The following is a 13,121-nucleotide window of genomic DNA, read 5'->3' on the forward strand; positions in this document are numbered from 1 at the left end:
TTTGAATAATTGCAACATGGAAAAACATTGTACATCATTACAAAGAAAATTTTCTAACAAGTTTCAGTTTTGTGAGATTTATCATTCTTAAATGTTGTATTACATTCAGGATTAACAAGACAGAATGATCAATGTGCAGGACACTACTAATGATGTTTTCTACCTTGTTCAATATGCAGTGCAAAAAGAAAGAATGGGAGCTACAAAATGGAGAATTATTTTTGATGCTTCATCAAGGGAAAGTGATGCGCAGTCACTTAATGACGCTTTAAGACAGAGGGCAAAATCTATTTCCTGAAACACTATCAACATTATTTTGATTCAGGACATTATGGAAAGTAATCATTTCAGATGACACTCAAGCATTTTTACAACTATCTTTCCATGAAAGCGGTAAAGACTTAATGAGATTCTCCTGATTTTGTGTCGAGAAGAAAGAGGATGCAATTTGACAGACTGTGAATGACATCATCACTTACAAGTTTACATGTTTACTCTTTGGTCTAACTTGTAGCAGTGTCTCCTTTCTGCAACATTGAGTGAATTGGCCACATATCCTGTCACAGTAGAACTTCTGGGTAAAAGTACTGTCATGGATGACTTTGTTGCCTATTTCAAGGATGACAGTCTAATAATATTCATATGCAATCAATTGACTGGTCTGTTGCAACAGATAAAACTTCCAAAGGCAAAATGGCCTATGAATTATAATATACTAAAGGGCATATGGAAGACAAAATGGAAATCAGTCACCTGGGATGCAGAATCAGATTCAATCTTTTCCAATCACTGTCTAATTACCAATAATCTACATGATGAATCTGCTACAAAACACCAGTTACTGCACATGAAAGCAAGATTCTATTAGTCTCTTGGCATCTATTCACTACTATCCATTATTGGAAAGATTCTTTTCCAGAAAATGTGGTTAAGGGGCATACAATGGAATGAAATTCTGCCTCCAGACAGAAAATTTGGACTTCACAACTCAGTCATCTCCAGACCTTATCACTCAGATTGGACAGCATAGTCAAACACCAGGAGTTTCACAAGTTCATGTATTTTGTGATACCTCGGAAAGAGCTTGTGGGGTTGCGCTGTACATCAGAACGTTCTGATCACCAGTAAAAACAGGATATCTCCTATCAATAGGGTGATGCCTCCACAGCTTAAGTTATTAGCTGTTTTACCGGATAACTTCTGAGACATTTCTGCCAATTATCTGCACTATGTTGCATATTGTGTATTAGTGAACATGACACAACATGTATGTACGCATAATATTGGGAATAACTCTGTAGGGGTACTTGATTGGATGAGAAGTGATCCAAATTGCTGGAATTTATGTCTGTTTGTCCAAGAGGGTTTGACACCAATGCAGTGGCATCATTACCCAAACTAATCCAGCATGTATGGTATGATCTGGAATATCAGTAGAGAAACTTCCATGTTATGGTGGTATGAGCCTTCCTGGCTAATTAAACAGCCTGGCACTTGGCCTCGACAAGAAATCTCTAATTCTCTGCCAGAAACACTAAAGCTATGCCAGTAATCTTTTATTGTTAATGCAGGGTTGTGTCCTACTGAGTGCCAAAATATAATTCTTACTGGAAAATATTACATACAATGGCACGCATTCTGCATTTCATCTGTAATGTCCATTGTTTTGATGGCATTCAGAAGATTTGCTGTGAGGAAAGAACTGACGGACACTATTTATTCTTGCAATGCAAAAACATTTCAGGCTGCAAACATGTAAATAAAAGAAGTCTCTCATCCTCTGCTCACAAAGGTGTTTCCTGGAAATTCACTGTACCATGGGCAGCTTGGTGGGAAGGCTGGTGGGAGCATACTGTAGGAACAAGGAAATGCTGCCCCCAAAAGGTTTTGGAAAAATCCCTAGTAGACATGGAAATACATCAACTTTATTGGTGGAAACAGAAGCTGTGTGGCTAATCACACAGGGTGACTCAAAAATATTGACAAGAAACGATTCTTAAATGGAGAATCACTGACTACACTATCCACTGGTCCTGAGCTGATGGTGCTGTGGATTTTGAATGAGAATTGAGGCAAAGAGAAAAGCTGCAAAATGAATATATACAAAGGTGGAAGGAAGAAAATCGTCTCTAGCACAGAAACTGTCATGAAGTCCAGTGCCCTAACAGCAACACCTGTCAAATGCGGCATGGCAGATATTGTCCTGTTAGAGGAAGATACGCTGCCAAGGCACACGTGGAAGAGAGCCTGCATTATTGATAAAAGACCCAGAGGAGACAGAATAGCGTGAACCTTAATTCATTGGACACCTGATTGAAGAAATATTAGTTGGTCTGTGCAGCTGGTCAACCCACTTAAGAATGACAGAATGCTGAGGATGAAAATAAATACACTGTTATTCATCTCTATTATGTAATATTTTTGACAAGAATTAGTAATAGAGCTGTAAGAAAATAAACATGGCGTCTTGTTCATTAAATACACTGTGTATAACACCATACTCATCTGAGTGAGGTAGAGCACAATGTAGCCATAATGTTAAGCTCTAATGCTCCCTACATTCACAGGAATGAGGTTACACAGCTGGCTGCAGAGGTAAAATGATGTCAATCCTACTGAGTGCAGTTGGGATGCTGCTGAACAGCATCTGGCCATCTTGAGTATTTCTCTGACAACTCGCTGTGAATTCAGAGTGATATCTGTGCAGTCACAGATAAGTATGACCTCACAATGTTTCTGGCATTGTGAGTGCAATGCATGTTGTAATGACTTGCCATTGTCATCATTTTGTGTGCTCTAATTCAGCAGTTCATTAGTGTAATTTATGGTGAATAATTCTTTTAATCTAAAAGCAACAGTTTCTTTCATAAAAAAGTATGAGGGGGTAAAGTGACCTTCACACACTTCAGTAGAACTAGTAATGGTTCTTGTGGTGATCTGCAACTGGAATATTCCAAGAAGATAATGAATTATTGTTTCACAGCCATTGTTAGGATACTAGTTTTGGAGTTTTACTTGTACACTTCAAAGAAGAATATGAAGCTTCAGTTTTGTACATTCATGCATTTCATTCATTCACGCTTTGTGTTTCATAAACACCAACATGAAGAAGAACTGTAAGACATGCAGTGTTAGGAATATGGAGTTGTATTAATGACCTTCATACTCACTAAAAAGCAAAGTTAGCTTATATAATATATTGCAGTACTTTGAATGTCTTTTGCCATATGACAGAATGATCTATTGAACATTCAGGGTAAGATTAAAAACTTTAAAACTTACTATGAGAATACAAAAATCTGTTACCAGAGGCTAATTTGAGATCACTTGTTGTCTCAAGATGAAGAAAGCTGCAGTGGTACATTATTTGCCAGGTAATGTGAAATATCTGATAACGAAACAACTTTTAAAAACAAGCCAAAAATACTTTGCTGTAGATTTACTTTTGGCATTCCTACTCTTCAAACTAATTTATGTGAGTTTTCTGTTGGGTTACATGTGATAAACCAACATACTACCATGCAAAACATAATATGCAAGGATTTTATTATTAATACAGAAAATTTCAAAACAGGTAAAGCACAACTGATTGACAGTAACAAAAATTGGAGAATTCTACTGCAATTATAATTACCGGTATTATCACTGAAAAAAGACACACTAAAATGAAATCTATATGACTGTCTTTGTAGGATTACATACCAGGAGCAGCTTCACGATCAAATCCATGATTGCTGGTGGCAACCAGAACAACTCCACTTACTGGATCAAGTGTGAGTGAGCTGTTGTGGAGACCAAGAATGTGAGTGTACCGAACTCTTCCAAATATTCCAGTGTCCACATCGCTTGCATGCACCTGCAAATTTTCAGATAATTGTTCCTCGGAGTGGAAACCAAGTAAAGTGGAAAGATGACTGACACGTAATGAGGAGAAGGTGAATTCAGGTGTTAATAATTCATTTCACTTTAAGTTAATGCAGTTTGGCTAAGTTACTTCACATTTTTGGGGATGATTCCACCAGTAATACCATGACAAGTTCTTTTGCTTATCACATTATAATAGAAATAATGCTCCAGTTTCAGTGGCACTACTGACAGGGCATACATTTAAGAAAGTTAGCTGTTACAATTACAGTAAAATGAGGCCACCGTACAACTAACCTTCTTACTATACATTTGCACTGAGAACGTTTTATTTATTAAGGTGCTCTTTCACAATGTGGGAATTGTGTTTATTATGTAACAGTAAAATATTTTCTGTTGGAAACCTACAAAATCATTATAAATTGAGTGTTGTGATGTTGTAACACCCAAGTCCAACATCCAAAAACAAGGTCATCAGTGAAATACAACACTTCAAACTAAAAGCTCATTTATTGTGAATGCCAATTTACAGCCAGAACAGAACTTACCTCCAGGATGGAGAGTGCAGCTGTTTGTAGAAACACGGAATATTCTCGAACACTGGTGTTTTGTACAGATATAGAATATTCCAGAATATACAAACATAAAATATTACAAGAACCTTCCAGAAATGATAAATACTAAATAAGAAATAATTGCTGGTGTTTAGGTTTGAATGGGTGACCCACAGCAAGCCAACCAGTGAAGCCAACCACTACACCACACTGTATGCACCAGAGCTCGCTTCATTGCTACATCTGCAGAAACTGCAACCACTGTTTCAAAGATTCTCAATGGGGTAGCACCCTGATCTAGATCTTATCAATGGTTCTCTATATGCCTATGCTGGCAGGCAGATCCTCATGTTCTGGTCATGTTGGTACATCCTCCTCACTATGAATAGCGTCAAAGTTAACCCCTTCTGTTGAGGCTTTGTGATCATTGAGTTGATCTTCAGTCTCCTTGAATCTCTTGTTGGTGATCTGTGCCTCTGGATTGCAGTAGGGCTTCATACATAGGACTTGGACAAATATATGCATTTTTCTCTTCTTGATGAAGGATCATAAATCTTGACATCACATGCATCCAATAAGTGACAAAAAGATGTAGCCCAAAGCAGAATTTAGTAGCTTTTCTAACAGTTCCACTTTTTGCACAGGTGTAAGAAATCCATACCAAGCCTCATGGGCTATATCTCACTGGCCTGTGCAGGACGCTATAGCACTATCCTGAGAGTCTAGGGTCTATATGCAAGCCAAATGCCTTGATTCTTCAGACCTCATGATAAGGGGTTTCACATAGTCATCCTGAGTATTGCCCTGTTGAAACAGGAACAGTGTATCCATTATTTTTGTTTCAGCCTCACTACCATCAAAGAGAAACAATGGTGTAAACCCTGTAGTGTCTTGTTTCACTGTGTTTTATGTAAATGTCATGGTGGGCATTATTTTACCCCAGTCTCCCTGTTCAACATCTATGTGCACAGAGAGCATATACGCCAGCATTCAGTGAGACTATCTGTTTGTGGATGGTATGCAGTAGTCATTTGATAGCTGGTGTCACAATGTGAAATGATCTCTAACACCAGTCTCAACTGGAAGAATTTTCCATGATAAGAGTTCATCACACAGGGTACTTTGCACCTCAAAATGATGTCTTCTACAAGGAACTTTGCAATTTGTGGAGCTTTGTCAGTCACTGGCAGTCAATACAGCTTTGGTCGCCACACACCAGGTGACATAATCAGTGGAGGCTATTATCCATCGATTCCCATTTGTTGACTTTGGGAACCTCCCCCAAAAGTTCGATTTCCATTTGATGGAATGTCCGCCCCCAGTAGCTAAATGGTCAGCGCAACGGAATGTCAGTCCTAAGGGCCCAGGTTTGATTCCCGGCTGGGTTGGAGATTTTCTCTGCTCAGGGACTTGGCGCTGTATTGTCCTAATCATCATTATTTCATTCCCATTGATGCGCAAGTCGCCGAAGTGGCGTCAAATCAAAAGACTTGCACCCGGCGAATGGTCTACCCGATGGGAGGCCCTAGTCACACGACATTTACATTTGATGGAATTGTGCTGCTAGTACCAGATGCCCCGGAGCTAATTGTGGTACTTGCTTCTGTAGTTAGCATTCCTTAAGGGCTCATGTAATGTCTAATGGATTGGTAGAAATACCTATGTCTGATTCTTTCTAAGAGTACTTACAGATCTCAAGGGGTCAGATGTTGGAACATCATGGAAAAAGCTTCAGAATAGCTGGCTGATAATGAGCTTGGATGACAATGAACTATTTACCTCTGTTCAGCAGCAATGTCTTTTAATGCAGCAATGACTGAGATTTCATCCATGCTGCTGTGTTCTGACAAAGGATTCCTTGAAAGGCAGCTGGTGTTCTTTTGTTTGTGTCCACTTTTGTATACCACTATGACATCATACTCCTGAAGCCTCAGCATCCACCTTGCCAGTCAACCCAATGCATTCTTTAAGCCGGTCAGCTTGCATAGAGAATAGTGGTCCATTACAGTGGAGAATGGTTTGTCAAATAAATACATCTGGAACATGTTGAAGGCCTAAAAAAAATGCAAGACACTCTTTCTTGGTTGCACAGAAGTTCGTCTTGGAGTTGGAGAGTATCCTGGAAGCATAATCTGTCACCTTTTCCACCCCTTTCTGAAAATGTAGTAGAACTGTCCTATTCCAAATGTTGTGTGATGTTCTGTGTCAGCATTCTAATTCTACATTACTAGAGCTGGAGAAGATGTTAGTGCCTTCTTAAGGACAAGGCAAGATCTTTTTTGCACTTCATTCCAGGAAAACTTAATATCTTCCTGCAGTAGTTCTTGCAAGGAACATGCCTTAGTACAGAAGCCCTTTATAAATCACCAGTGGTATGAAAACATTCTGAGAAAACTTAATGACATCATGAATGTGTTGAGGAAATGGTAAATATGTAACAGTTCTCATTTTCTCTAGTTTGGGACAGACTCCACTGCCTTTCACGAGGTACCCCAAAATTTTTCTTTCTTGAGCACCAAAGAGGCACTTTTTCAGATTCAGGCAGAGGCCTGCAGTCTTAACACACTTTGAAGTGATTGTCAGTTGGCTTATACGATCTTCAAATGTCTTCAGAACAATGATAATGTGTTCCAGACAGTGAAGACATATCCATTTAAAGTGCTGAAGCACTTTGTCCATCATACTTTTGAAGGTGGCTGGAGTGTTACACAGACAGAATATCTTTTAAAGTCATAGAGGCTGTTAGGAGTTATGAAGGCAATCTTCTGCCAGTGAGCCTTGTCAACATCATTTTGTCAGTAGCCTGTTGCAGATCCCTAGTTGAGAAAAACTTCGTTCCTTTCAAGCCATCTAGGGTGTTATCAGTGTGTAGACTGACACTAGTGGTTTTGAAATTGTACAGTTCTAGTAAAAATTCAGTAAGAGGCTAAAAATGTGATAACTTATGCTTCCAGCATACTCTCCAAGTCCAAGATGAACTACTGCATAACCAAGAAAGAGTTTCTTGCATTTTTTGGGCCATCAACACAGTCCAGATGTATTTATTTGGCAAACTATTCTCCACTGTAATGGACCACTATTCTATGCTGGCTGACTAGCTTGAGGAGTTCATCATGTCAGTTGGTAAGGTGGGTGCTGAGGCTTCAGGAGTATGACATCATAGTGGTATATAAAAGTGGACACAAAGAAAAGGACACCAGCTGCCTTTCATGGAATCTGTTGGCAGAACACAGCAGCAGGGTTGAAATCTCAGTCATCATTGCATTGAATGATATTGCTGCTGAACAGAGGTAAAATGGTTCATTGTCATCCCAGCTCATTTATAGCCAGCCTTCCTGAAGCTTTTTCCATGATATTCCATCATCTGGTCACTTGAGATTTGTGAAGACACTAGACAGAATCAGACATAGGTATCACTAACCAGATCTCTACCAATTTCTTAGACACTAAATGAGCCACTGTAAGGAATGCCAACTACGGAAGCATGTGCCACAATTATCTCTGGGTCATCTGGTACATCAGCACCATTGCACTGAAGTGGTAATGGATAGATATCTTTCCTCATAATTTTCTTCAGCATTGGTAGTCAATGCCGAATGTGCCATCATTACTGCTCACAAAGACCACAGGAGAGGACCAAGAGCTCTCTGAAACTTCAGTAATGTCATCTTGCAGCACCTTCTCCATTTTGTACTAGACTGTCTGTTGTTCACCTGCTGAAACTGCATATGAACACTGGCTAACTGCTGGGTGATCCCCAGTGCTCTTGAGAAGTTCAAACAAGGGCTGCTTGTTCTGTCTTTTTTCTACTCTGGGTTTGAAAGCATTTGAAAATTGATGCAGATTAGCTATCACTTGCTGACGTTCATCAGTCAGGCCAGATTCTATTGGCAGTTTGATAGTAGCTTCCTCCCCTGTTAGGTCTGTATTGGTATAGTTGGAGTCACAAATTATGGCGATCGAGTTGAGGCTTGTTCTGCGCATCTACATCACACATTCTCTGACAGCCAATGAGCATTCAGAAGTGTTTGGAACACTGTGCTATAAATTCTGTAGCTAATGCGAGCATTAAAAAATGATCGTAGCAAGTTGTTTAGTGAATTTCTATTCCATTTGTTGTGAGTTGTCATCGCTGATGGTGGTGGTAAGTGATAAATTCTGCATAAGCAAGCAAGAGCCATAATTTTCAGGATATATGCTTTCTTTAAGCAGAAAGTATCGCATGCGCATACCGCATCTGTCACTTGGAATCACCAACAATGCAACCCCTGTCTGTGCCTCAGAATGCGTGAACTGCCATCATTTGTGGATCCAACTACAGTGGAGCATGATTCTTCTTTGATGACACTAAGCTACCCTTACTGGACTAGTTTGGCTGTCCCTATACATAAACCTTTAAGTGTGAGTTGTGGCTGCTCATGACAGTGATCCAAGTTCTCCCTGACCATCTACAATGCTTATGATTGTCACTGGCATGTAGATTTCTTTGAGAACCCAGTATCTCTTTGCAGTCAACAGAAGCTTTACAGTTTAACTAAGCATCTCAATTGATGACTGCAACTTATCTCACTGATGAAGGCACAGTAAAAAAGTCTTCAATGGCAAGTAACTCCCAGAGCATTCTTTGTTATGTTTGCTTGTTGGAACAGCTTCGTCAGTCTGGAGCTCTGATCTTCCACAGTCTATGACTGCTTGTGATGGCTGCAAGAAGTCCCATATGAGGATAACATTATGACTACATTCTGTTGAAACAACAGATTTGAAGGGCTGTGTTTTGTCACTGACAGTTACTCTTTCAATGCATGTTCTTGTCAGCTGTACCTATTTACCATTTGCGATTCTCAGCACAATCAATTCCTCTTGTTTAACTGACGATGATAAACACCTGACATTACAAGTAAGGAAGCCTCCTTGTGTGTGTGTGTGTGTGTGTGTGTGTGTGTGTGTGTGTGTGTGTGTGTGTGTGTGTGTGTTTATTGAACTGGGGACCTAGAAACAACAGAGAGGCTTCACCCTGCCATAGCCCTCAATGATTCACAACCCTACAACAGGCCACAGCTGTCCACCCACCCCACCGCTGCCCCTCACCACACCCATGGTTATGTGTGGTTCAGCCCCCAGTGGACCCTCTCCGGGAACGTCTCATACTAGACAAAGGTAGCCCCAAACGTTTATGTGGTAGGGTAATTATGGCGTACATGTACATGGAGACAGTGTTTGGGCAGCAATTGCTGACATAGTGTAACTGAGGCGGAATAAGAGGAACCAGCCCACATTCGCCGAGGCAGATGGAAAACTGCCTTAAAAACCATCCACAGACTGGCCAGCACACCGGACCTTGACACTAATCAGCTGGGCAGATTGTGCCAGGGACTGGCATGCCTTCCTGCTTGGGAAGCAGTGCGTTAGACTGGCTAGCCAGACGGGCTAAGCCCCTGGACTCAGATAGCTTCTCTACTGGTTGGCTATCAATGATGGTATCAGTGATATTTTCAGACGTTTTGGTTACTGTCATCATGGAAGATCTGCATCTGTGGTCGCCTCACCTCTGTAAATGCTCACCACACTTAGATTTTCTGAAGTAGATGATTAGGCGAGAGGCTAGTACCTCTACAGGATGGTGTGGAATGGCTACGTCATGCTGGGGAATAACCTGGTCCAGGGTATGGTAACTGGCTTCATCCTAAAGGCTGATTATAATTGTATGCAATTGACTGCCATAAATGAGACTTTTGGGATGCATGACATCTTGCAGTGTAACAGTCATAAAACACTCATCTTCTCTCTCTGTGGTAGCATGCAACATGTCCATGGCTTTCACAGTGAAAAAATATTGGCATGTTTATCTGCATCCTCCAAATGTCTGTTTTTCTGTGGGGCAGTGCACTTGGCAGAAGAGTTGGTTGTACCTGCACTGGTTGAATGCTTGGTTGTCATTTGACAGTTGCAGTGTAAGTCCAAGTTGGCCAAGCTGTTACTTCATGGCACATTCGACTAGTATCAAAGATTGATGCCAAAGATTGATACACCAATTCTTCAACATTCTCTATTATCTCCTGGTACCTGGGGTCGGCATTCATGGTTGCTATCTCTTGTGTACTTGGTTCGACATTTCTGCTTGACTCTTTTTTATGTTGCATTTCCTTTATTCTCTGTCATCACTTGATGAATTCTTTGTTTCTGCGACATCCTTTACCAGAACTTGCCACATTTCTTCTTCAACTCCTTTTATCAAATGTGAGATGTTGTCAGCCTATGTCATGTTAGGACTCATGATGTGGCATAGGGCCAAAACATTCTGTGCGTATCACTGTGTCGTCTCCACATGAAGTTGGGCCCTCTACTCCAATTGTTCTTTTGCTAAGCGGACTTGCATCTGACTGTTGCCAAGTATTTTCTTCAGTTTGGCCTGAATTTGTCCCAGATATTACACTTCTCTTCATTTTTCTGGAACCCAGAATACATCATATCATCCCACTTGTGTTTGGTGACTTGTTGAATCCTTTCAGCAATTTCAGTGTCTCCTGAAAGCACTGATAGATGCCTGATGTGAAACTGACTTACTGCTGTTTTGGAATCCATCTATTTCCTGAACATATGGATCTTAGGAATGATGTGCTGTTTGTATTCTGGTTACTGTCTGCGTAGACAATGGCTTTTATGTTGACTAATTGGAACTGTGATGATGTACACGGGCTATTCAGAAAGTAGCGAACGTTTTGGCATTAAAAAAAACTGAGTACAAGAAATACATTTTATTATATACATCAGAAAGAGCAACTGGCATACTACTTTTCCACCTAGCCATCAAACTTATTGAGGCACTTATCATAGCAGTGGACAAGGTTTGAAAGAACTTTGTCATAAAATTCTGCCGCCTGAGACTTCAGCCAGTGAGTCACGTCCGACTGGAGGTCCATGTCATCATCAAAGCACTGTGTTGCAAGCCAGTTCTTCATCTTGGGAAACAAGTGGAAGTCACTTGGTACAAGATTGGGGCTGTAGGGCATATGGGGGAAAATTTCCCATTTGAATGAATTAAGGGGTTCTTTAGTGCAGTTTGCCAAGTGAGGTCAGGCAATGTCGTGCAAAAACAAAATTTTGGACATCAGCTTTCCTTGGCATTTGTTTTGAACTTGTGGAAAGAAAGCAAAAGCTCCATTATTGTGAAGTGGCGGTTTTCATGAATCGTTTCATCAAATTAACAGAATCTAGAATGTTCTAGAACAAAAGCAAACTGGTGCTTTTCATTTATTATAAGGTTGTTCTACCAAGAACCGATGGAAGATTCTGTTAATATGATAAAATCTGCCACAACAGCACAATTATCTGTCTTTTATAGTAGATTACTGAGACAAAAAGCTAAATCATTTCATCAACTTTAGCGACAAGATCATCAGTCACAGTGCTCTGGTATCCACTCTTCTCTCCATTATGAACATAGGTTTGGCCATTTTTAAACCGAATGAACCATTTCCAGATGGAACATTCACACACATACCAAAATATACGTGATTGGTGAGCATCTAGCGGCATCAGACGGAAACGTTCCCTATGTTCTGAATAGCCCTCATAGATATCTTAAAGTACCCAGCACCTCCACAAACATTGTCACGCCATAACCACAAAATATAAAAGCAGGGTCATCAATGAAAAACAACACTAAGAACTGAAAGCATGTTTATTATGATCACCATCATATAGCCACAGCAGAACTGATTGCCTGACTGGAGAGTGTAGCTACTCATACAAACCTCAAATATTCCAGAATGCTGGTAATTTATGCATATATCGAATATTCCAGAATATAGAAAAATCAGAAACATACAATATGTATTTTAGAAATGATAAATACCAAATAACAAATAATTGCTTGTGCCTGGGTTTGAACTGGTGATCTGTATCGCACCAGCAAGCAGTGCTGGTGCGATACTCCATCACATGCACCCCAGCTCATGGCAATATTGTATGGATTTATAAGTACACCAAATTATCTTCAAACAAATGGAAATGTCTAAATTTGACAACCTGTTCAGAGTGCTTGAAGTCACTTGGTGTAGAGTCCTCAGTTCATCATCAAATGCTCAAAGTAGGCACTCCCTAACAACGTGCTCTTTTGTGACTTCTGAAATTTACCCGGTGTATTTCCTCTTCCAGTAATTTTTGGGTTTGCAGCCAGACCCCACCAACATTCTGCCATGATATATCTGCCTAGAGGTGTCTGGCCATACTCAGGTGAGTAGACAAAGTACTGAAGAGACCTGATGCAGTCATGGTATTTATAGCAAATTCCACACGTGCGAATTGTACTGGTATTTAAACTCTTTACGTGAGAACATCTAGTTTACTACTGAGATTGAGAAAGATGAGACTTTACCCTTTATAGACGTGTTAGTATGCCATAAGAATGATGGGTCTTTGGCACATTCGGTGTACAGAAAACCCACACATACAGATCTATATCTTCAAGTGTCCCGCTGCAATCACGCCGCACAAACCACCAGTGTTCTCAGTACTTTAATTCATCAGGTGCATGTAATTTCAGATGCTGGTAGCCTTCATGAAGAATTAGTGCATCTGGAGAATGTTTTTAAAGAGAATGGACATATTTCACATCAAACACAGAAGGCCATGCACAATTATAATAACAAGATGCAACACTGTGAGGAGACTGATAACAACTGTGACTGCAGTAACTGTGAC

At 40.2% G+C, this 13,121-nt stretch overlaps 1 protein-coding gene across 1 annotated transcript in view; it reads right to left on the reverse strand.

Annotated features, from left to right (window-relative positions):
• LOC126455440 (cadherin-86C-like) overlaps window positions 1–13,121 on the reverse strand; it is a 290,066-nt gene that overhangs the window by 95,002 nt on the left and 181,943 nt on the right. The window contains exon 12 of the mRNA XM_050091193.1: window positions 3,703–3,856. Coding sequence (XP_049947150.1) covers window positions 3,703–3,856 — 154 coding nt within the window. The remainder of the gene's footprint in view (window positions 1–3,702; window positions 3,857–13,121) is intronic.

Source organism: Schistocerca serialis, chromosome 1 (assembly GCF_023864345.2).
Source record: "Schistocerca serialis cubense isolate TAMUIC-IGC-003099 chromosome 1, iqSchSeri2.2, whole genome shotgun sequence".
NCBI lineage: Eukaryota > Metazoa > Arthropoda > Insecta > Orthoptera > Acrididae > Schistocerca > Schistocerca serialis.